At 46.2% G+C, this 26770-nt stretch overlaps 1 protein-coding gene across 1 annotated transcript in view; it reads left to right on the top strand.

Annotated features, from left to right (window-relative positions):
• LOC138581365 (rho GTPase-activating protein 24-like) overlaps positions 1-26770 on the top strand; it is a 270059-nt gene that overhangs the window by 28687 nt on the left and 214602 nt on the right. The window contains exon 2 of the mRNA XM_069652645.1: positions 9940-10059. Within this exon, the coding sequence (XP_069508746.1) occupies positions 9940-10059 (120 nt within the window). The remainder of the gene's footprint in view (positions 1-9939; positions 10060-26770) is intronic.

Genomic DNA, 26770 nt, shown 5'->3' on the forward strand with positions numbered 1-26770 from the left:
TGTTACGAGGGCACAGTCCTGACCTCTTTAAACACCCCGAGTCCTTACAAGTTGATTAGACTGGATTGCAACACATAAAATGTGTATGACTGCTCATGTTCATGGTCAGATAGTTTTTTTATTCAGCGGGGTATTATATGTGTAGACAAGATAAAATATACAGAACCCCCAAATCAGTGGAAAACAACATGGAATATTAAGAAACGTAACCCTACAGCTATGAGTAAATGGCTACAGCTGCTAGCAACAAGTTTTGATTTGCTAGCTAATGCTAACAAAATGAGTGAGGAAATTCAGAGTACTCTACAAAAAGCTGTGGACGTTCTGGCACCCAAAAGAACCAAATAGTTGGTTCACATCAGAAATACAGAGCCTCAAATCAAAGAAAAATAAACATTTTTATAAATGGAAACTTTCTAATTCGGAAAGTGATAGACAAACCTTTAACGAGGCCTCTAGAGCTTTCAAAAAGGCCATGATAGAAGCAAAAAGAGAAACATGCTGGACATTGGAATACATGAGGCACAACTTGAGTCTAAAGACCTGTTTAAAATCCTAAAAGAATTGGAAACACCTTGCCCACCACCGGAGAACCTGCCAATTAAATATGCAGAATGGTGGCCTCCATACAAAAACCAATGTTAAATAAACTGGATGGGACCAAACAAAATATAGAGCTGAAGAGAAGCAGTTCCAGTCAAAGTAGACATTGAGCAAGCTCTTGATAAAACTACTATGATGCCTGCTTTTAATGTTCACCCTCTGACACAGACAGAACTTAGTGCAATCATTTACAAACTTAGACCTACAAATTGTAAGGGGGATTCTTGGCCGGCAGAGAACTTTAAAGTTTGATCTGCGTCCATGATCGAAGTCTTGACTAAGTTCATCAGTTCTCAGAAGGTCATGGCCCAGATCACCTGAAAACAGCATTAAAAAAGTGAATAAAAAGCCTGGGTTCTGTCCTTTTGATGCACTTAATTGCAGTCCCATAACTAACACCCCGTTCTTGTTGAAGATCTTACATCGGGTTGTGTATATCCAGATTTCCTGAATAATCATAAGGTGCTACATGACAGGCAATCTGGTTTTAGACAGGGCCATGGTACGGAGACAGCATTATTGGACCTTAAGTCCAATCTGCTGCACACAATGGACAATGGTGGAACATTGCTTCTGATGTTATTAGACATATCTCTACAACATCTTTACGGCTCCTCTTTTGATGTGCTAGATAAAAATTGTGTATGACACGCAATGTGTCATCCCTCTGTCAGGAAATCATGAGCAGGACTCTATAAGATTGAACAAAGTTTATGACATCATCCAAGCATGGATGGTAGAAATCGGGCTTGCATTGAACAAGGAAAAGACAGAACATATGGTAGTTGGAACACCAAAAAGAATAGAAGTTAGGGGATAATTACAGAAACTTCACCCGGGCAGGACACCATATAGAATCTAAAGCAAAAGTGAAAACATTGGACATTGTACTGGATCAGCATCTCAATATGAGGGCGTAAGTGAGCCACTTGGTTGCCTCATCTGCATACCACCTAAAAATTACTTACACAGATTCACCCCTTTATCTCAAAAGTGAACTGTGATATCAGAGCTAGGGCGATGAATGGGTCTAAGCTGAACTACTGTGGCACTATCTTCTTGGGCATCAATAAGACAGAGTATGTAAGACTACAGGTCATACAGGACAGCGCAGTCAGAGCCATTATTGGGCTGAGGAGACCTGACCATGTAACCAAAGCAAGAAGAGACCTGCATTGGTTACCGATTGAAGATAGGGTAACAGTTTGGGCACTAGTTATGGTACACAAGTGCATCACACGCACCAGACCTGTATATCTCTCGAGGGAGCTGCATGTGAAGTTGAACACGAGAACGCTCAGGATCAAATGGCACATTACAGCTTAAAGAACCGAGATGCTCACTTTCACAGGTTAAACAGAGCGCTTTTTATGCAGCAGCCCGGAAGGCTTGGAACTTCCTTGAGAAATGAGAAAGATCATCCTGGCTGAAAATCTCAAGAAAAAATTAAAAACATATCTTTTTAATTAACTTGTAGCTGCCTATGTGATAACCATGCCCAACCCTACACCCCGCTCATCAGCTGAGCTCCATGTTTTATGTTTTTACTGTCTGTCTTTGTTGCGCCCATATGCCTATGGGTTCTGAGGAACGTGTGACAAATTTGTAAAGTAAAGTAAATAGATTGCTCTATAGTTTTGGGGAAGTTCTGGATCTTTATACGATTTTGAAAAGAAAATTACCATTGCTTCAGGAAAGGCTCCAACCGATTCACCCTTTGGTCTAAAACAGCTCATTGAGTTTTGGAGCTAGCAAATGTTGAAAATGCACATCAAAATGAATATCAAAACCATCAGGGACAGGGGCTTTACCTTTCTTAAGATTACAAATTTCTTTGTAGATCTCATCAAGAGAACACGATTCTCCAAGCGAGCCCAATCACAATCCAAATAAGAGGAGTGTGGGATATCTTTAATACGTTCTTTAAAGTTGGGGTAGTTATGTGATGCATCTGTGGAGTACACATTTTGGTAACATTTCGAAAAAACATTAAATATATCTTTGTCTGAAAATTGTCTAACTCCTAATCCACCCTTAACAACAAACATGGTAGTTCTTTTTTTTAATTTTATGTGTGGGGCAAGAGATGGGCTGGTTCTATTAAACAATGGATACATTGTAGCTCTATATTTCAACAGAACAGCACTAGAACATTCATATGCTATTGCCAGGCTGTTCACCCTCACCGCCCTTCTCCTCACCTTTGGCTTCCTCTTGCTTGTCCTTGGAGTGTTTGGAGGATCTTCGGGGAGTTCTGGTATCTTCCTTTGTAGACTTGTCTCTGGACCTCCTGTCATGCAAGTAGGGTCTGGCTCCCTCGGAGGCCACCTCGACAGGAAGTGGAACCTGTCTTGGGGGGCCCCGAGGAGCCAAAGCCTCGCGACAGGGAAAAGACCGATGGACGGTAAAAAACCCTGTGTAGTCTTCCTGAGATGGTATTGAATATTAGACTCTCCAATAGCGGATGTGGTAGTGAGAGATCCGGAGTGAACCCAAGAAACAAGTGGATCAAGTAAGTTTGTTCTGTCCACCAAAATGAAGATGGCTTGAGGAAAAGAAGGCAGGATCCGATCCGTAGAGACCTGGCCGGATACAAGGTAGCAGCAACGAGAAGCAATGCGGGAGGAAGAGAAGAGGGAAAGAGCCCGGAACGGGGGCACGGACCGAGCAGAGAGAGGAAGGTAGGAAAAGAGGGAGAACCAGTTAAAGTCCCTACTTACCAGAAACGGTTGGATCCACGAAAGGCACAGGGAGGAACACGTAGATACGCGAGGATGGCGGCGGACCGCTAGTACGAGTGCAAGATGCTGAAAGCAAAGGGAAAGACTGAAAAGGCGTAACGGACAAGTGTCGTGAAAGGACAAAGGGAGTAAGGAAAGGCAGAGTTAAACGGAGGTAAGGCAAGCGGGTAGGAGAAAACACTACGAGGGGGACACTGAAGGAGCTAAACGGAGTATTTAGCTGAGCGCTGGTATCTCTAGGAGTAATAACACAGATACAACGCGCCGGGAGGTGGGCAGGGCTTGCTTAAATAACAAAGGCAGCCATGTTGGATGAGGACTGGACTGCTAAGTGAAGGTTCTCCGCGGCGAAAACTTCCACTTCTGCCATAGCTTCCAGGGATGGATCCTGACAGTATAACCCTTCTCCCTCCGAAAGCCCCCTGGTTTTCCCGGGTATCTTTGGTGAAACTCTCTCAGTAACCTTGGAGCATGCAGGTGGTGTCTGGGTTCCCAGGTTCTTTCTTCAGTGGAGAAACCCTTCCAATGGACAAGATATTGCAGACTGCCTTGATAATACCGAGAATCCACTAAGTATTCCACTTCATACACTTGTGGTTCTACTGTGGTCGGAGTCTTGGTTTTCCGAAACTTTCGTGAGAAAGGATCCACCTTATATTCTTTAAGCAGTGATGTGTGGAAAACAGGGTGTACCCTCTGGAGGTTCTTAGGCAGGCGGATTTCGTATGCCCCTGGGTTTATTTGTTTCACTATAGGATAAGGACCCAGATATCGTGGAGCAAACTTGCCGGTGTGTATCCACTTGGGTAGATACCTCGTGGATAACCAGACCCTTTGTCCGGACTTCCAATCTGGGTTGGTTCTTCTGCTTCTGTCGGCCCACTTCTTTTGTGCGAGTTGGCTGTCCTCTAATGCTTCTCTTGCCAACTTATGTACCTTCTTTAGTTCTGATAACCGGTCATCTATGGCAGGAGATTTGGTGGGTTGCATTCCGGACCAAGGCATCTCCTGAGGATGGTAACCATAAGTGCAATAGAAAGGACTCATTCTAGTCGAGGTGTGGTAGTTGTTGTTATAGGCGAACTCGGCCTGCGCGAGGTAGGAAGACCAGCTCTCCTGTCTGTTGCTGCAAAAACATCTTAAGTACTGCTCAAGTCTGGCATTAAGTCTCTCTGTCTGGCCGTTGCTCTGTGGGTGAAAGCCGGACGACAGTGCTCTGTGAATCCCCAACTGTTGACACAACGATGTCCAGAACCTGGAGGTAAATTGGGTACCTCTATCCGAGACTATGGTTCGAGGCAGGCCATGCAAGCGTACTATATCCCGGGGGAAGACTGAAGCCGTCTTTGGAGCTGACGGAAGACCTTCCAATGCTGAGAAGTGAGCCAGCTTACTGTATGAATCAATAGTTACCATGATTGCGGTCATTCCTTCTGATTTCGGTAGATCGACAATAAAATCCGTAGACACGTGTTCCCAAGGCTGGGTAGGTAGGGTAGGTTGTTGCAGTTTGCCCAAAGGTTTGCCTGTTTGGTATTTGTTGGTGGCACAAATCGGGCAGGTCGAAACATATCTCTCTACATCCTTGTGGAGTTCTGGCCACCAAAACCTTCGGCTTATGAGATCCTGGGTCTTCTTGATACCGGGGTGTCCAGCGAGGGGGGTATCATGACACCAGGAGAGGATCTGTTCCTGAAGTCCTTTAGACGGGAGAAACAACCCAGTACCGTGGTAGTACAAACCATCATCGGCCAGATTGACAGTGGTTGGAATGGTTGATAGCGAACCGTATTGGGAGGTAAGTTCTTGCAAAAAGAGAGAGACACTTGCCGTGATCTTAAGGTTGGGAAACAAGAGATTGTGATCTTGATTATGGTTTGTTTCTTCTCCTGGACATCTGGAGAGGGCATCAGCCATCTTGTTCTCTGACCCTGGTAAATAGGTGATGTTAAAGTCATATTGAGAGAAGAAATATGCCCATCTAGCATGTCGGGCGTTGGTACACTCCATCTGCTGTAACACTCTGAGGTTACGATGATCAGTTCGTACTTGAAATGGGTGTGCTGCTCCTTGTAACAAGTGCCTCCACTCTTGGCATGCCAGTTTGATGGCCAGTAGTTCTCTTTCTAAAACTGAGTAATTTCGTTCGCTTTTGGTCAGGGTTTTGGAATAATACGCTACTGGATGTGTGAGACCGTCTTCTGCCTCTTGCAATAGAATGGCTCCCACTGCTCCCCCCGAGGCATCAGTTTCCATTATAAATGGTCTTGTTTGATCTGGTTGCACTAGTATGGGAGCGGAGGTAAACAGCTCCTTGAGCTGTAAGAAGGCTCTTTTCTGTTCTGGTCCAAAGGCGTACTGAACCCCTTTTTTAAGGAGACCTGTAATGGCTAACATCGAGTTAGAAAAGTTGGGGATAAATTGGCGATAGAAATTTGCCAAACCTAGGAAAGACTGGATCTCTTTGGCACTTTTTGGCTCCTTCCAGTCCAGGATAGCCTTTATCTTTCCGGGTTCCATCTTGATCCCTTCCTTCGAGAGGACATAACCTAGATAAGAGACGGAGGTCACTTCAAACTGGCACTTTTCTGGTTTGAACAGGAGGTGATTTGCTCGGAGTCGATGTAACACTCTTTTGACTTGTTCACGATGGTCCAGTAGTTCTTGAGAATATATCAATATGTCGTCTAGATAAACGACCACCGAGACAAACAACATGTCGGAGAAAATCTTATTGATAAACCTCTGAAAGACTGCAGGGGCATTTACCAGGCCGAAGGGCATAACCCTGTATTCATACAATCCGAATGGGGTCCGAAATGCGGTCTTCCACTCGTCACCTCTCCTCACTCTGAGGAGATGGTAGGCTCCTCTAAGGTCCAATTTGGTGAAGTAAGAGGCCCCTCTCACAGCTTCTAGGATGTCCCTTATGAGTGGCATAGGGTAGCGATCGCGGATTGTGATCCCATTTAACCCTCTGTAGTCTATACAGGGACGTAGTTCGGTGGTGTCCTTTTTAGGAATGAAAAACAGTGAAGCCCCCCCTGAAGACCTTGATTCCTGTACTAGACCGTTCTGCAGGTTGTCATCCAGATATTTTCTTAAGGCCTGTCTTTCGGAAAGAGATAGGGGAAACATCCTGCCAAATGGGACAACAGACTCCGGGGTCAGTTCTATGGCACAATCCTCTGGCCGATGAGGAGGTAAGAGTTTGGGTGTAGTGTCTTCGAAGACCTCAGCATATTCTTGGTACTGACGGGGAACCGATGAGACCACCTTGAGTAGAGGGGTTCCATTGTCCTTGTCCTTTCTTTTGACTCGAAGGGCAGATTGACAATGCTGTTCACATTAGGAAGAATCAAAACGCACACAGTTGGTAGTCCAGTTTATTTGCGGATTGTGTCTTCTTAGCCAGGGTATTCCTATCACCAAGGGAAAGTGGTCTGCTCTAATGAGATCGAATACCAGCAGTTCCTGATGCTCTCCCAATTCCAGACGTAAGGGTATCGTCTCGGATTGGATTGGGCCTGAGGAAAGGGGGGTACCATCCACTCCTTCTACCGGAATGGGTCTATCCTTCTGCCTAAAGGGCATCTGTTGTTCTCGAGCCCATCCTTCGTCCATAAAGTTCCCTGCGGCACCGCAGTCCAGCATGGCTAAAACCTCCACACATGAAGTTTTGGTTGTCCAGAGTTTGACTCGAAATACCATCAGGCTGTTATCCTCTCTTAATTCTGTTGGTCTGGTAAGGTTGCAAGGACTGTATCTTGTCCCCCCGAGACCTCCCTTGCAAAGGACCGAGGATGGAAGTTTTCTTTCCTTCTTGAAGGAACTTCTGGACAATCTCTGAGGAGGTGCTTTGAAGAGCCGCAATATATACAGAGGCCTGAATCCCTGCGTCTTTTGTGGTCTGCAGGCGTGAGGGGGCCTCGGGTTGCCCCTATCTGCATAGGTTCCTCTCGGGTGGACGGTTCCCTCGAAGGGTGAGGAGCTGGGCTGGATGAGGGCTGGCTAAGACGAGGTCTTCTCCATTCCTGGCGGCTTTCGTTGAGACGATACTCTAATTGGAGAGTGAGTGACATGAGATCTTGAAAGGACGGAGGTCGAGCTACTCGGGCTAACTCATCCTTCAACTCATCCTTAAGTCCCCTCCGAAAGATCGTCTGTTTGGCAGATTCTGGCCAATCTGTTTTCGCCACCAGTCTCAGGAAGCGAGATATGTAGGTCTGTACATCCGTGTTTCCTTGTTCTACATCTAGTATTGCTTCAAAAGAGGTGTACAGAACCTCAGGACGATCGAATCTGGCCTTGAAAAGGTCCACAAATGAGTCATAATTATCCAGTGCAGGATCATTTATTGTTACCAACGGGGTAGCCCAGGCCAAGGCATTTCCAGTGAGATTAGCTATGAGGAACCCCACTTTAGCTCTGGCGGTTTCAAAGGCGTGGGGACGAAAGGTGAAATATACGTGGCAGGCGTCTAAGTACTCCTTTAGACCGCCTGGATAGCCATCATATTTTCCGAAGGATAAAGTCATGGGTGGTAGGTCTCCTTGGTCGTCCCTATGTAGGACTACTTGTTGGCGTAGGGCAGCATTTTCGGTTTTCAGGGTTTGGACTTCTAGGGTTAGCCCCTGCAATGCTGCCACCAGCTCTTGATACTGTTCAAGGGAAGCCATGATTCTGTCTTGGCGTTGTATTCTGTCAGGCTGTTCACCCTCACCACCCTTCTCCTCACCTGTGGCTTCCTCTTGCTTGTCCTTGGAGTGTTTGGAGGATCTTCGGGGAGTTCTGGTATCTTCCTTTGTAGACTTGTCTCTGGACCTCCTGTCATGCAAGTAGGGTCTGGCTCCCTCGGAGGCCACCTCGACAGGAAGTGGAACCTCTCTTGGGGGGCTCCGAGGAGCCAAAGCCCCGCGACAGGGAAAAGACCGATGGACGGTAAAAAACCCTGTGTAGTCTTCCTGAGATGGTATTGAATATTAGACTCTCCAATAGCGGATGTGGTAGTGAGAGATCCGGAGTGTACCCAAGAAACAAGTGGATCAAGTAAGTTTGTTCTGTCCACCAAAATGAAGATGGCTTGAGGAAAAGAAGGCAGGATCCGATCCGTGGAGACTTGGCCGGATACAAGGTAGCAGCAACGAGAAGCAATGCGGGAGGAAGAGAAGAGGGAAAGAGCCCGGAACGGGGGCACAGACCGAGCAGAGAGAGAAAGGTAGGAAAAGAGGGAGAAGCAGTTAAAGTCTCTACTTACCAGAAATGGTTGGATCCACGAAAGGCACAGTGAGGAACAAGTAGACACGCGAGGATGGCGGCGGACCGCTAGTACGAGTGCAAGATGCCGAAAGCAAAGGGAAAGACTGAAAAGGCGTAACGGACAAGTGCCGTGAAAGGACAAAGGGAGTAAGGAAAGGCAGAGTTAAACGGAGGTAAGGCAAGCGGGTAGGAGAAAACACTACGAGGGGGACACTGAAGGAGCTAAACGGAGTATTTAGCTGAGCGCTAGTATCACTAGGAGTAATAACACAGATACAACGCGCCGGGAGGTGGGCGGGGCTTGCTTAAATAACAAAGGCAGCCGTGTTGGATGAGGACTGGACTGCTAAGTGAAGGTTCTCCGCGGCGAAAACTTCCACTTCTGCCATAGCTTCCAGGGATGGATCCTGACAGCTATTTTGTTAAACTTAATACGTAGTTCCAGAATAAGTTCTAGAGTTGGGACATCAGGTTTCTATAAAGTTTTTCTAAATGTTTTAATTGTTTTAGAATTAACTCTGACTCCCTCCTCAATCTTTTCTTTTTCTTCACAACATAAGAAATAATATGCCCCCAAAAAACAGCCTTATAACAATCCCAATTATTAGATATTGAGGTGTCTTCACTTTTATGGTCATGAAAAATTGATGATGGATTTCAGTAAGAAATGTAGTACATAATTCATCTTTTAATAAGGAGCTATTACATTTCCATAAGGACATATTCTTATATTTTCCTTTGTCTAGCGACTCCTTCTGACATGTTGGCTCCAGATCCATGTCCTTGTGGGCCCGAGCCATCTGTACGCATCTGTTTTTATTTTACATGTTTACAAATGGGTGGTGTATTAGCTCAAATGTCATGACATTGGGTTGCCACCAGCTTACCCAGCAGCACACTCGCCCTCATGCCTACTGGGAAATATCCCACCCAGGCAATTGTGGCATGGCTGGGGCGTTGGTTATAAAAAGCCACAGCTAGGTAGAGAGCCTTTCGATACCTTTCATCTATCTGCAATAGATCAAAGATACTCTATGCTGCAGAGGTTCTGTTCTATTACTCAAGATGCTTTTTCTTAGGTTCATGCTGTGCTGCGTCATGGAACGCATCAGTAGTCACACATATTACTTATAGGATATGTCAGGATGCGATGCAATTAAATAAGATTTTTTTGTATGAGAGCTATAAGAAATCCACTTTTTGTTGTTTTAAATGGAACCTTTTTATGTCTGTAAAACTTGCAAAAATGACCTCACTCACACTAGTGGATAACCTTCTGCTTACTTTCGAGTCGTGTGCTTTCAAGAATTAATGTACAGTTTTGTTTGTCAAACAGGTGGCGATGGCACACAAGTTTCCCTAAGCCACGATGCTTACCTATTCATGGCAGGCAGGCATAGTGAGGTGGAAAAGTGGATGAAAGCCTTCAGCCACATGAAATGGGTACCATTTACAGGTTAGTCATGGATTCGGAATAAATGTTGGGACATGCCTTGTTTGTGTTACAATTTAACCTGATTTACTATTTTTTAGATTTTGTTCAATTGTACAGTTCAGTCAGTAATATGTTAATGTTGATTTGCTTTTATACTGTGCCGAATCACCAATGTAGAAGCATCTAGGCTTGTCCGTAGATTGGCGCACCACACTCCTGCCGGGATGCAGACTAGAGTCTGCTGGAAGAAAGAAAATGAGCTACGGGAAGATAAGAGCACACACAATAATATGTAGGACGCTATTAACAGGACACATTACATGAAAACCCTTGAACGAGACATAAAGAAAAAAATCGGAAGCGAAGCTAGCAATGCAAAATCAAAGTTGGGTGTCTCCATGATAGGGAATAGGATTATAAGATCCAAAGGGTCGTCCAAATAATAGGTTTCAACATTCGACAAAGTAATTGTGCAATTGTGTTCCCAGTGCACCCTTGGGCACGGGAAGGATCAGGGGAACTGGCACGGGAATGAACCACATGTGCGCATGCGTCGCATATTCCTGCACCAGACTGCTCATCACTCTTTTTCACAGTCTCGCTCCAAAGGCACATTTGTGCCCTTGCACAGTGCAAGATGAAGCACAGTTTTTGGATCCCGAAAGTTGAAAAACCTAATTTATTGAAGTTCCATGCGAAGGTATGTCACAAAAATGGTGTCTCTGACCGGAATAGGCAACATTGAAGTTTGAAGTTTAGTTTGAAGTTTAGTTTATTTGTAAAGCGCACCAGGCCCGTGGGCAACCGGGCGCATAATCTTAGGTAAAGGTTACAACAGGAGTATACAAGAATACCAAATTTACAGGTTATACACAAGTACAAATTTACAGGTTATATACAAATACAGAATTTACAGGATTATGATCGATACAGTGTGGCATATGTACACAGATAGGATATATTGCAGGTAGAGAGCTGGGCTAGCGAAGGGAACCTCATGCTTTCTGGTTGAACAGCCAAGCTTTGGCGTTGTTCTTGAACGTTGGGAACAAAGGTTCGATTCTTATGTGTGTTGGCAGAGTGTTCCACAGTTTGGAAGCTAGGACAGGGAAGCTCACACCACCCGCTTTTTGGAGTTTAAATCTAGGTAGGGTTAGGCTGTGAGTTTGGGCTGATCTGGTGGGGTGGGAAGAGGAGTGAGGTGTGAGGCGCGAAGAGAGGTAAGGAGGGGTGTTGTTGTTCAGGCATTTGTGAGTCAAGGCTAGCGTTTTCAAGGCAATTCTTTGTTTCACCGGGAGCCAGCGTAAGTCAGATCTGATGATGGAGATATGGGACCGTCTAGGGATATTGAGAGCTGCCCTTATGGCATTATTTTGAATAGTTTGAAGTTTATTGAGGTTGGAATGACTAGTCCCTAGGTAGACGGCACTGCAGTAGTCTATTTTGGACATGATGAGTGTTCTTGCCAGGGTAGTGCAGTTGTGAGGGTTCAGGAATGGTCTGCAGGCGGTGATAAGTTTTCATGTGTATGCTGAGGCCGACCTAACAGCATTTGTTTGTCTGTTCAAGGAAAGGGTGGAGTCCAGATAAACCCCTAAAGTTTTGGTGTCTTTGGAAACCTTGATGACGTTGCTGTCAATAGTGAAGGCCTTATAGGTTTGGTCAAGTTTGTTAAGACGATAGGTGGATCCTAGTAGTAGGAGCTCCGTCTTATCGTCGTTGAGGCAGAGCTTGTGTTGCTCCATCCAGGCCTGGATGACCAAGTAGACATCATTCAAGGCTTTGGTATCGACTGTGTAATCACCAGTTATGGGAATGAGTATCTGGGTGTCATCCGCGTAGTTGGTATAGGATACACCCAGAAAGTCAAGCACATCGAAAAAGTGGCTTGGTGAATACATTGTACAATGTAGGCGATACACAAGAACCTTGAGGGATGCCACAGAGAATGGGAGAGGGGTCGGCCGATGCTGAGGGTGAGAAGACCTGCATAGATCTGTTACTGAGGAACGCGTGTGTCGTGACTTGCCGCGTAGTGAAGAATAATGGGGCCTCTGTCCACAAATCACCCACAGGAAGAAAGTAAAGAAACTCCCTGTGCGAGCTTTGAGGCCACAGGTGGTTTGATGATTCACTGGATCTGATGACGCCGAGGATCCCAGAGGCTGTTAAAAGGAAGTTAGGTTAGCACAGGCAAACACAGTACTTTGATATGAAAGAGTGTGCAAAAACTTTCTTACCCAAATCTAGCGGGATGGAGCTAGGGTGCCCAGGGTCAGATGCGAGTGAGCGTCAAAGATCCGGACAGCCGTGTCCTAGATGGTAGGTACCGGCTGGTGCCTGTAGCCCTTCCGTAGCCGAAGGGAATGAAACTGATCACGTAGTCTATGGTCGGAAAATCAAAAGCCAGAAAGGGAAAATCCAAAATCAGTCCGTTGAGCGTAGCAAAAGAGTACCAAAAATCCGTACAAAGTTCTGACTAACAGTATCCGTGGAGCAAGAGAGCAAATCCGTGGTTCGTAAGCCTGAGTCCAAAATCCGATGAAGCAAACAACAAAAATCCTGAGAGCGCCAAACAGAGTTGTGAAACCGCTGTGAAGCAGTGAGCAACTCGAACTTCCTGGCTTTTACGTGCGTCGGCTCCCAGTCACGTGAGCGGAAACTTGACCACGTGACCGGGAAACCGTCGCAAAACCAGGAAGTAACCGTGATCGGGTGCTCAAGCCCGAACGCAGCCTACACGGGAGTTGCCAATGAAAACGAGGCAACAAACCGGGCCGGCCTCTGCGCACGGCCCAAAACCGCCGGTGATGACGACTCCCTCGCACTATAGGTGAAGTGATGACTTGGGAGGCGGACTGTGACCCGGGGAGTCTAGCAGTGTGTGTCGGGGTGTCAAGCAATATGGTGCGTGGTTGTGCAACTGATTTGTTGTGCATGACAGCATGGATCCAAGCATTGGCAGAGTCAGAGAAGTAGGCCGCGGATTTAAGATGTTGGCAAAGTATTTGGTGGTTGACCAAATCGAATGCTGCGGAGAGGTCGAGGAGAAGGAGTAAAGCTAGTTTCCCAGTTTCCCATTGTCCTTTAATGTCTCCATCTGGGTTTTCAGATCTATCAAGGCTGATTCAGTGCCGTGTTTGGGACGGAAGCCTGATTGTCTTAGCCCCAAGAGTTCGTTAGACTCAACGTAGTCTTGGATCTGCAGGTAAGCTGCATGATCAAGAATCTTAAGCAGGAACGGGACCGTAGTGATTGGTCTGAAGTTAGTGGGATGTTAGGGTCAAGGGACGGTTTTTTGAGTAGTGGGATTACCCACGCGTCCTTGAGGTTGTCAGGGCCTGTACCCGTTTTGAAGGAGGCATTTATAAAGGCTGTGATGAAAGGGGCAAGGGAGTGTGAGGCTTCCTTAATGATAGGAGCCGGGCAAGGGTCACCTTGGCAGTTGGATGGTTTGAGGTTGTTTATGATTCCTTCTACTTCAAGGATGGTAAGAGGGGAGAAGGCGAATGGTTTAACGGCTGGGTTGGCTTGGTGTTGGGTGCTAGGTGTGGATGTGGGCAATGGCTGGTTCGACTGTAAAGACATTTGTTTAGCTTTGATTTTGGTTTGGAGGGTGGCAATTTTGCCTAGGAGTGCTGTCTGAATGTTCGTGCACCAGTTGCTGTCTTTAGGGCAGGAATCAAGGGGGGCTGCAGGTGTCTCAAGTTCCTTGAGAATTTTGAATAATTCCTTCGTATTTGTTGTCTCAGTAAATGGCAGGGCTTTTTCCTCCCACCTTTATAATCTTTCAGGGAAGTACCTACTTCAGGAATGCTATTCTAATGTAAATAAATACACTTATTACGAGTCCCCTATTTTAGTAGGGGTAAAATGGTAATTGCCGGTAGCCTAATCCTGTGATTATTATTTGCCGTCATTTTAGCTTGCTAACCAGGTAGACATAGGGCCTCATTACGAACCTGGCGCTAATGGTTTAACGGCACCGTAAAGAGCGTCAGCGCCGTTAAACCATTAGCGCCTGATTACAAGTCCCTTACCGGGTTGGAGGCTTTAACGCCTGCTTTTTGCAGGCGTTATAATCCAACCCGCTAAGGGACCTTGGAGCTAATTACGGCAACCGTAATTTACGGTGCCGTAATTAGCGCCTTCCCCATCCCCATTATGCCCTATGGGGCGAAATGGGAATGGGGAAGGGCAAATGGTGAATGGGGAATTACCGCCCCGCCAACCTTGTGATGGGGGCGGTAATTCCGCCATCCACCATGCCGGAGACCAGCATGGACCATGGTGCTAATAGCACCATGGTCCAGCGCCTGGGTCGTAATGAGGCCCATAGTTTCACTGGGTCACCCTGATAATCGCTAGTGGAATTCTCGAAAAACTGTCAAGTAATTGAGTACATTTCGCAGATGTATTGTGGTCCATTGACACTCACTCAAGAAGGATGCGGGCCAGGAGCAAGAACCTTCCGGATAATTAGGAAGAGGATCCAATACCTAGAGCTGCACTTCCCTAGAGGCCTTTGAAGGACCTCCTTTTAGCAATGCGCATAGCTAGATGTTGCCACAAGGTCTTATTTGGTAAGATAATCTATGATGAAGAAACTATAACAAGTGCATTTGTAAATCAAATCTTTACCTCCGGAGGTATTGTAGTGCTATTGACAGACATCAGATCTACATTGTTCACCCACTCAAAGATACCCTTCTGTCGAACTATGGAGGACTAAATGTTCCTGCAGGGATTCGAACAGAAGACCACGCGGTCAAAGATGCATTGGATGCATTCGTCCACTGAGTTTCAAAACAATCTTCTGTCAGGCATATACCTATTGGTCCTATTGGTAAACATAGAGTTTAGAAGAAACTCTTGTTCAAATGAATACAGGAATAGTGACATTATATATTTTTGCTTTATCTGCCTTGATGTGATGAAGGAGGTCTGATTGCATATTTCTGCCTTTTTTTATATATATTCCAGATATTGTCAATATTAGATGGATGATATGTGATTATCATATAAGCAATAATATCCTTTCCACTGGCTTCACTGGCTGGTAATGGCTAGGGCCCTAGTTACCAGCTGGTGAAGCCTGCAGAAAGATATATTATTGCTTTTAGCACCACCGGGCAAACCCCAGGTGTGCTAATATTTTTTAACTTGTGATACAGCACGCAGCTGTTTCACAAATTAAAATAAATGGGATGAGAAGGTGTTAGGAGATAAGCCCCACGATCGTGTTCTTCGGTCGCCCCTAGGTGGAGGCCAGGATGGAATCCAACTATTCCACTCATGGAGTTGGAATTTTACAAGCCTGACCACCCAGCTGCAGACTGCGGAAAGAAATATAGGCCTGGCCTTTAATCATAAAACTCACAATTGATCAGGATCAGTTTGGATAGACAGATTTGCTAATTTCCATCACTCTGTTCCTATGGTATACAACTAGTCTTATATTCATGAACGTAATTATGAACCGTATTCACAGTGTATATTCCAACATTCTAAATATAAACTCAGACATCCTTGTTACTCCTAAAAACATTCAAACAAAACTCGCAAACTTAAAAATGTGTGTAGTGCTTCACAATTTTCTCTCCATGCAAACTTACATCATTACACATATCCCACATTGACAAAGGAAACGAGACATGATTAAGCACTCTTAAATCAACGCTTATTCACAATTATTTTTAGGGGTGTGTATGACTGTATCCTACTGCCTTCATCGATCATATACAAGGTATGTATTCCACAGTCTGCACTATGGACTTGACCTGACGTGTGTCACTTCTGTTGTCAATAGACGTCTATTCTTCGACATTCCATCGTGTCAATGCTTCTTTCGGTGAGTGCCCATCACCCATCGCACTACTACAGCCACTATATGGCACCCAGGAAGTTATATTTTTCCAAAGGAGACCTTTTCCGGAAGATCATGTTGTTCTCCTCTTTGTGGTCTTCTCACAGGGCTGCTGATGGTTGGCATGTCCCATATCTGTCTCTACTCTTCTTCCCCCGCTGGGCCACTGTTGGAATGCTCTGGCTCCCATCACGCTCCTCTCTCCTCCCAATGGTCCCTGTAGAGACCTAGCAGGCAGGCTGGCCGGCTGCCTATCTGGGCTGCAGACGAAACCCCAAAACAATAGTGCAACCAGACAACATGTCTCTGGATCGCTGCTTTCACTGATATCAGGTAATAAAGTCGCCATGAAAAAAAGCCGTCAGGTTGGTGACTTTTAAAAAATAATGCATTAATGATGCACCCTGCAGGCTATTAAACACTTTCTCCAAATATTCTAGGACTGGAGGTAATAATATATAATCATACCCCTCCTAGAATATTTGGGGAAAGAACTTTGGTACCCAGGAAAAAGTCGCCAGGACCTGATGACTTTTTCACGGCAGCCTTATTACATGAACCTCTTTCACTTTGGTTGCAAAGCCTGCATTCAGCACTTGAGAGGACTCATCCATCTGCAGGCTGTTTTTATTTCCTCAGCCTAGTGGAGGTACACTTCACTCTGCTGCAGTTCCATGGGGGATCCCTAGGTTGGAATCTTTAATCCCTTGCAGGAATGTTCCCGGTCCCTCATGTCCAAGGGCTCAGAACAATTCAATTAGTCCTCGGATTCGACAGGCAATCGTGATTCTATTAATGGCACAGAGGCGAGCATTACGTTACTCTCTTTTTTTATTTGTACAACAGCCGGAAAAAAAGAAAAAAACAAGTGACAAACTACTGCTCCCATAACTCTTCATGCTCCTCCTGTTCCAGTCCTCCAATTAGAATGGGTCCATATAAACCTCCATTGTCCAATCCCTGTCTTGTTTCATGCCTGCGATCCCATCACCGAAGTAGGACAGCTAGGAAACAACTTGTGGTGGTAGCCAGAAAATCAAGGAGGTATCAAAGGTAAATGTGCCATAATTCAATAAAAAGACTAGCCCTCAGGTTCTTCTGGGACTAACAAAGAGACAAGAAAAATGTGTAAGTCTTTGGGAGAGAATGGAGGGATAATACTCGCCTCCCTGCCATTCGTAGAATCATGGTTGTCCATCATATCCTAGGACTAGCAAATGGTGGGAATGTATACACTGTGTCTGTGCCCCAGGTCTTGGCGAACGTGTTTGTCGCTAGTGCCTCCAGGTAGGGTATCCAACTGAAGATCTGCAGGTGTGGCGCATTGGGCCATGCTGCAAAAAGATTGACTTGAAAGGGACGCCATAGGCGGAGGAGGCTGTGGAAAACCGCTGAAGTCAGTTGCCAATCTGCTGGATCCCACCAGTAACAGGACCAGCAATCCACCACAGTGTTGGAAGACCTGGGAATGAACATTGCATGCACCTTCAACTGTCGAAGAAGGCAGAACTCCCAAAACTTATTTGCCAGATCGGAAAGTATCCTTGGACCATTTGCCTCCTAATTTGTTGATGTAGTGAACTTCTGCCAGATTGTCCATGAGCAGGGTGATGGAGGAATGCCACCTGTCCTCGGTGAAACATTGGCCTGCAAAGGAGCCAGCAAGAATCTCTAAACAATTGATATGCCACCGGGACTCCGTCCTACACAACCGACATCCAGTAGAAATTCCATCGCAACTTGCACCCTACCTAGAGAGCCTTACATCAGACTCTAAGACAAGACTGGGGGAAGTACTAAACATTGCCAGTTGTTGATTGTGTCAACATGATCGAGCCACCAAAGCAACTCGTTTTAAGCTTCTGAAGTAAGTCGCACCCAATCAGCATCATTCAAGCCCCTCCCTGGTGCTTTTTAATTTCAACCATTGTTGGGCTCTATAATGTGACGGGTCTGGACAAATCACCTTGATGGAGGCCATTAACAGATTCACAATCCTAGCTATCTGTCAGATGTATATCAAAGGGGCCTGCAAGGCTCACCCAATCTCCTTTGTGATGCCACCTACTTTCTCTCTCCGCAGCCAAAGGGAAGCAGATACACAATTGACCATGAAACTAAGGTATCCAGGATCCCGGGAACAGGGACATTCGGACTTCTCCCAATTGATGAAGAACCCCAAATATATCAGGAAATTGACTGCCAACTAGAGATGCTCCAACAGTAGTTCTGGTGATTGGGGCATACCGTCACAGTAGATGAACAATCTGACACATCACAGATGCAAAGAACAACCCCAGGCCACAATAACTTTGAAAAACACCAGGGTGCAGAAGACAACCTAAAGTAAATGCATGTGTTCGAGAGCAATGGGAATAGTTAGCCATCCTCATTGAGCCAACCAATTGCTTGACCTCAACACGCCACGTTACAATGCAATAGTTTCCATCTTGAAGTTTCGATATTGAACAAAGGTGTTCAGTGCATGTACACAGTACACTGAATGGAAGGATTGGTCTTTTTTCAAAACCAAAAAATATGTTGTTGAAGAAATTGGATGTGTGAGGCTGCCAGTGCTCTATGGCCCACTTTTCCAATAGCAGGGCACTCTCTCTCGCAATTGCCTGTTCTTGTTCCTCGCTGTACCTGAGACTTCCGGGAGGGTACAACGTCGTTTCAATTAACAGTCGTTTTTTAGGCGGGTGTTCGTAAAAACACCCGCCATAAAAATGGCTGTCGATGATTTGACATAGAACACCCGGGAGGCCCTGCCGGAGAAGGAAGAACCAGGTACTCCATGTGGTAACCCCTGACGATGTCCAGAACCCATGGATAAGTGGAGAACAAGTACCAATTATTGAACAAATATTGAATCCGCCCCCCATACCAGAGGTGTTCTACAGGGACTGGGACCATGCTTACATGTGTAGGCAGGTCGTGAAGTCTCATGTCAGTTCTCGTGGCTGCGTTGCCCTCTCTGTGGGGAGAGAGAGAGAGTCTGCCCCTTTGGACAAATCCATGGGATCCATGGAATGGATGTTGGACTGCCCGGTGGAAGGGTCGATTTGACGTGAACCTGCTGGTCTGACCTTGTTCAACCATAGAACGGGTGGCTTGACCAGGCACCTGGGGCCTGAAAAAAATGTTTTGCAGGGTTTAGATTTATCTAAGGTGGTGAAAGTGACTACGAATTTCCTGATCTCATTAACGGAACTGTCCACAAAGGGAACCTCTTCCGTGTCATCAGCCAATCCTATGAGCTTAGGTGTGACCTTCATTAACACGCCTTTGCGACAGTCCATTGAGTTAGGGTGCGTCAAACCTAATGGGGCAAACATAGGTTCGCCCATATCGTCTGCCACCCCTGACATGGAAGAATCCTCCACTGTTAAATCCACCCAATCACCCAGTGGCGGCATGCCGGGTATCGTCACCAGTGGAGAGGATCATCCCAATCCGGGATCCATACTGGCCTCCCTGAGGGCTGCTAACCTAGCCCTCTTCCACGGATATTCATCATCCCCTCCAACAGGAGCCCCACATGGTGCACTAAAGTGACCCCTCAACTGTGCTCCCGACAGCGCCTCAGTCCGGTGGATGCTGAACTGCTCCATCAAACCCATGCTCGAATCTGCACCAGTCAAGACATGGCAGCGCTTCTATGTGGCGTCAGGTGGACCATCGTCAGAACGTCCATCTCCTGTGGCAGGGCGCTCTGCCAGTGCTTCCCGTACTACAGCTGCCACCGAGTCCCCAAAGCTCAAGGCCATGGCTGCCATGTACTCTGTAATGGCTGACCTGACTTGCTCTCCAATATTCCAGTCACAGGCCTGGGCCACTGATGTATAAACGCTGCAAGTGTATTCTGCCATTCCGTGATGCCCACGGATTCACTCTGTACAAAAAGCTCACAGACGTTCTGTTCTTTACTCGCCATGCCCCCCAGCTTGTACCCTCTTTTATAATCTGATTCCATGCCTAAGCAAATAAGGACGGATTGCAAAGTATCATGGACGTCATTTGGGGGTCGCAACTGCGACCCCTGTGGCCTCCCTTGTCACCTCTGCGGACTCCGTTGCTACCCCTAAAAAATGTTTTTAAACATCCTGGGCTGTGGCCAGCAGCAGCATGTTGCCCTTTGTTTCTGAAGTGGCTGGTTCTCCAGTAGCTATAGCCAGTAATACAGCTCAGTGGGTTGAGCACTGGCTGCTGCAATGTGTGTGTGATCTGCAGGTTCAACTCCCAGCAAGGTCAACTCAGCCTTTCTTCCTGCTAAGGTTGATAAAAGAGTACCAACACAGGTTGGTTGATATTGTATGTATATTTGTTCTATATGAAGCACTTAAGTGTAAGTGCAGTATAATTACGCATCATTATCGTTTGGCCTGGACGTCTGCTTGCATTCACTGTAATTTGGTAATATGGGCCTATTCACACTGATATTAATGATACAAATGGTGATCATTCTTGTATGACATTATTTATCACATTACAGTGATTTCGTAACCATATTTTTCGTAGTGTACTTAGGAACAATGCTATGTGATGCCACTTCCTGTTTTGTCAAGGGGTGAAAGGTCGTGTTCCATCACTTCCCGTGATGTCACTTTGGGGCGGGGTCAGATGACATCACTGCATGTGATGTCATCAGAGGTCAAGGGTCGTGTGATGTCACTTCCACTACCCGAGCCATTTCAGTGGAATGACGTCCCTGCAAAGTATCAGTATATGTCCTGCGACTACTCTGCAGGTCCTATTTCAATGTGTACTTTCCTCTCGCTGGTGTTGGGCAAACAGCCAGGTAATGTGCTTACGGATGTGGCTGGTACTGTAAAAACAGCAGAAACAACACTCAAAAACCGGATCCTGCTATATCCGTGCAATCGGGTGCATGCCCAAATGCAGACCTGAGCCGCAACAGGTTAGCCTATAATCAACAATGGGAATAAGCACACAATACACAGAGTATATTTATCTCCAGGGTGGGAGCATCAAGAAAAGTGGGCCTGGAGTGGACTTTGGGGGTTTACATGGACCCACTTTGTGTGTGCATTTCTTGGGGAGTTATACATCAGTAGTTAGCCTTTGTGACTGACCCATTGGGAGCAATGTTAATCTCTCAGGTGTACATCAAACATGCGACTGTGCAAAGGTGCCCCTCGAGGACCATACCTTATATACATTTTAAATAACGAGTCAATGACTGCCTATGTAATAGGCACTTCGTTAAAGTTTTTTTCCCAGGAATAATATAAGGGTGGCTGGATGCCAGAAGAGCCAAAAATATGACTTTGGAAGTGTTAAACATGTGCCATGTGTTTGCAACAAACACACGGACTTCAAGACAGCAAATTAATAATATACTGTGGATCAAAGAGAAGGCAGTTTGCCCTCAGACAAATCTGGTCTGGAGGGTTGCAATTTTAATCCTCAATTTGGGGCTTAAAAAAACAAAGCGTTGCTTCTCAAATAGGGGTTAATTGACACATTCTCTCAGTGGCATGTATAGTTGCACCCCAAAATGATAAACCTGTCTTTTTTAGTTTTGGCTATAAAGTGGTTCTTTCTGCATATAAGCAAAAACTATGGGTGCAGGAAGTAAAGATAGGAGACAGATAGGATGTAAGGAGGTACACAACCTTTGGGTGTTGTTTGGCTTTTTACCCACTCGCTGACCGCCCATGGCCAGGCAAATCCCTATGCCAATTCCCACCTGCTGCCTGCCCAAAAGACACCCGGGGATCTCTTTGAGCCAGCGCTGTCATTTTAAGAGGATGCCACTTCTGTATCTCTAAGCAGTCTTCTGAAAGTATGGCTTCAATTGGAGCTGTGACCTGGAGCTTGGTGTAATAAAAATATCTTAACCAATTGTGCCCGCAGCCACTTCACTTTTAAGCAATATGGGTGTTCTTGCACATGTTCTTTGCACCAAATTCCTGTTACAAACAAGCATTGTCAAAAGTCAACAGTCTTGGCTTTTGTGTGGGCATTAGATGGGAATGTGCAGGCGCTGCCATAACATACACAGGTACACCATCACATCTTATGGCCAGGTATTACCATTATGGCAGTGCCTGGACAATGCTTATCACATGCCTACAGAAAAGCCAAACACTGTTGTCTTTGCCAACGCGTGCCTAGGAATCAGATTGGCACACTCTGGGCATCCAGTATCTGCATATGCTATGCTGTTAACTATGCAGGCCATTCCATCACGGATAAGAGGTCCTAAACTGAGTCAAATCGTACATCAGAAGGTAACAGAGCAATTAAGCCCCACGTGGGAGATGCTAGATGTCTGGCTGGAATGAGAGAAAGAGGAACAGGGTCACTTCAGCTTTTACTGAAGTGTATAGCAGCTGTGCTTTAAAATGGATGATGTTCTGGTTAATTAGTTGGGAGGCTGGCTTGAGCCAATTGTCTGATCCAAAGGCTTGGCATTGAGATGTGATTGGAGCATTTTGCCCCATAATGGTGAAGTTAATGTCCATTGTAAATGCAGGAAAATGTGGGCTCCACAGCGGAACAGATTTGGGGAATATATTTTAGCGATTAAGTTACATCTCACCAATCAATACATAATGTGCAGCTTTATTTCAGGTAAGAATCCATTTTCCTTTAGTTCATAACACCTTTTCAAAACAACTCCTAGCTGCGCAATCTAAGGTGCAAAATACTCCTGCACAGTTAAGGACATCCGATGCAGTGGCCGAGCAAGGCTGGGGGCAGGTGGGGGCGGCTGCCCCTCTTGGGTCCCCCCTGGTGCCCAGTGCATGCTCAGGGTGTCCCCCGGCCTCCCGCTGGTGCTCTATTATCCGCCCCCCGCACCAAAAGCTGCCTCTGCTATTGGTTTGATGGGGTACACGCAGGTCCTACCCAAATAATGCTCATACATATATGCCCTGGCTGATAGTGAGAGGTTATTCTTATCAGTGACAGCGGGGCCATACATATATGCCCTGGCTGATAGTGAGAGGTTATTCTTATCAGTGACAGCGGGGCCATACATATATGCCCTGGCTAATAGTGAGAGGTTATTCTTATCGGTGACAGGGCCATACATATATGCCCTGGCTGATAGTGAGAGGTTATTCTTATCGGTGACAGGGCCATACATATATGCCCTGGCTGATAGTGAGAGGTTATTCTTATCAGTGACAGCGGGGCCATACATATATGCCCTGGCTGATAGTGAGAGGTTATTCTTATCAGTGACAGCGGGGCCATACATATATGCCCTGGCTGATAGTGAGAGGTTATTCTTATTGGTGACAGGGCCATACATATATGCCCTGGCTGATAGTGAGAGGTTATTCTTATCGGTGACAGCGGGGCCATACATATATGCCCTGGCTGATAGTGAGAGGTTATTCTTATCGGTGACAGCGGGGCCATACATATATGCCCTGGCTGATAGTGAGAGGTTATTCTTATCGGTGACAGCGGGGCCATACATATATGCCCTGGCTGATAGTGAGAGGTTATTCTTATCGGTGACAGCGGGGCCATACATATATGCCCTGGCTGATAGTGAGAGGTTATTCTTATCGGTGACAGCGGGGCCATACATATATGCCCTGGCTGATAGTGAGAGGTTATTCTTATCGGTGACAGGGCCATACATATATGCCCTGGCTGATAGTGAGAGGTTATTCTTATCGGTGACAGCGGGGCCATACATATATGCCCTGGCTGATAGTGAGAGGTTATTCTTATCGGTGACAGCGGGGCCATACATATATGCCCTGGCTGATAGTGAGAGGTTATTCTTATCGGTGACAGCGGGGCCATACATATATGCCCTGGCTGATAGTGAGAGGTTATTCTTATCAGTGACAACGGGGCCATACATATATGCCCTGGCTGATAGTGAGAGGTTATTCTTATCGGTGACAGGGCCATACATATATGCCCTGGCTGATAGTGAGAGGTTATTCTTATCGGTGACAGGGCCATACATATATGCCCTGGCTGATAGTGAGAGGTTATTCTTATCAGTGACAGCGGGGCCATACATATATGCCCTGGCTGATAGTGAGAGGTTATTCTTATCAGTGACAGCGGGGCCATACATATATGCCCTGGCTGATAGTGAGAGGTTATTCTTATTGGTGACAGGGCCATACATATATGCCCTGGCTGATAGTGAGAGGTTATTCTTATCGGTGACAGCGGGGCCATACATATATGCCCTGGCTGATAGTGAGAGGTTATTCTTATCAGTGACAGCGGGGCCATACATATATGCCCTGGCTGATAGTGAGAGGTTATTCTTATCAGTGACAGCGGGGCCATACATATATGCCCTGGCTGATAGTGAGAGGTTATTCTTATCGGTGACAGGGCCATACATATATGCCCTGGCTGATAGTGAGAGGTTATTCTTATCGGTGACAGGGCCATACATATATGCCCTGGCTGATAGTGAGAGGTTATTCTTATCAGTGACAGCGGGGCCATACATATATGCCCTGGCTGATAGTGAGAGATTATTCTTATCAGTGACAGCGGGGCCATACATATATGCCCTGGCTGATAGTGAGAGGTTATTCTTATTGGTGACAGGGCCATACATATATGCCCTGGCTGATAGTGAGAGGTTATTCTTATCGGTGACAGCGGGGCCATACATATATGCCCTGGCTGATAGTGAGAGGTTATTCTTATCGGTGACAGCGGGGCCATACATATATGCCCTGGCTGATAGTGAGAGGTTATTCTTATCGGTGACAGCGGGGCCATACATATATGCCCTGGCTGATAGTGAGAGGTTATTCTTATCGGTGACAGCGGGGCCATACATATATGCCCTGGCTGATAGTGAGAGGTTATTCTTATCGGTGACAGCGGGGCCATACATATATGCCCTGGCTGATAGTGAGAGGTTATTCTTATCGGTGACAGCGGGGCCATACATATATGCCCTGGCTGATAGTGAGAGGTTATTCTTATCGGTGACAGCGGGGCCATACATATATGCCCTGGCTGATAGTGAGAGGTTATTCTTATCGGTGACAGCGGGGCCATACATATATGCCCTGGCTGATAGTGAGAGGTTATTCTTATCGGTGACAGCGGGGCCATACATATATGCCCTGGCTGATAGTGAGAGGTTATTCTTATCGGTGACAGCGGGGCCATACATATATGCCCTGGCTGATAGTGAGAGGTTATTCTTATCGGTGACAGCGGGGCCATACATATATGCCCTGGCTGATAGTGAGAGGTTATTCTTATCGGTGACAGGGCCATACATATATGCCCTGGCTGATAGTGAGAGGTTATTCTTATCGGTGACAGGGCCATACATATATGCCCTGGCTGATAGTGAGAGGTTATTCTTATCAGTGACAGCGGGGCCATACATATATGCCCTGGCTGATAGTGAGAGGTTATTCTTATCGGTGACAGCGGGGCCATACATATATGCCCTGGCTGATAGTGGGAGGTTATTCTTATTGGTGACAGGGCCATACATATATGCCCTGTCTCATAGTGAGAGGTTATTCTTATCAGTGACAGCGGGGCCATATATATATGCCCTGGCTGATAGTGAGAGGTTATTCTTATCAGTGACAGCGGGGCCATACATATATGCCCTGGCTGATAGTGAGAGGTTATTCCTATTGGTGACAGGGCCATACATATATGCCCTGTCTCATAGTGAGAGGTTATTCTTATCAGTGACAGCGGGGCCATATATATATGCCCTGGCTGATAGTGAGAGGTTATTCTTATTGGTGACAGGGCCATACATATATGCCCTGTCTCATAGTGAGAGGTTATTCTTATCAGTGACAGCGGGGCCATATATATATGCCCTGGCTGATAGTGAGAGGTTATTCTTATCAGTGACAGCGGGGCCATACATATATGCCCTGGCTGATAGTGAGAGGTTATTCTTATTGGTGACAGGGCCATACATATATGCCCTGTCTCATAGTGAGAGGTTATTCTTATCAGTGACAGCGGGGCCATATATATATGCCCTGGCTGATAGTGAGAGGTTATTCTTATCAGTGACAGCGGGGCCATACATATATGCCCTGGCTGATAATGAGAGGTTATTCTTATCAGTGACAGCGGGGCCATACATATATGCCCTGGCTGATAGTGAGAGGTTATTCTTATCAGTGACAGCGGGGCCATACATATATGCCCTGGCTGATAGTGAGAGGTTATTCTTATCAGTGACAGCGGGGCCATACATATATGCCCTGGCTGATAGTGAGAGGTTATTCTTATCGGTGACAGCGGGGCCATACATATATGCCCTGGCTGATAGTGAGAGGTTATTCTTATCGGTGACAGCGGGGCCATACATATATGCCCTGGCTGATAGTGAGAGGTTATTCTTATCGGTGACAGCGGGGCCATACATATATGCCCTGGCTGATAGTGAGAGGTTATTCTTATCGGTGACAGGGCCATACATATATGCCCTGGCTGATAGTGAGAGGTTATTCTTATCGGTGACAGCGGGGCCATACATATATGCCCTGGCTGATAGTGAGAGGTTATTCTTATCGGTGACAGCGGGGCCATACATATATGCCCTGGCTGATAGTGAGAGGTTATTCTTATTGGTGACAGGGCCATACATATATGCCCTGTCTCATAGTGAGAGGTTATTCTTATCAGTGACAGCGGGGCCATATATATATGCCCTGGCTGATAGTGAGAGGTTATTCTTATCAGTGACAGCGGGGCCATACATATATGCCCTGGCTGATAGTGAGAGGTTATTCTTATCGGTGACAGCGGGGCCATACATATATGCCCTGGCTGATAGTGAGAGGTTATTCTTATCAGTGACAGCGGGGCCATACATATATGCCCTGGCTGATAGTGAGAGGTTATTCTTAT

This window comes from Ambystoma mexicanum, chromosome 3p (assembly GCF_040938575.1).
Source record: "Ambystoma mexicanum isolate Mex_15411 chromosome 3p, UKY_AmexF1_1, whole genome shotgun sequence".
In the NCBI taxonomy this organism is placed as follows: Eukaryota; Metazoa; Chordata; class Amphibia; order Caudata; family Ambystomatidae; genus Ambystoma; species Ambystoma mexicanum.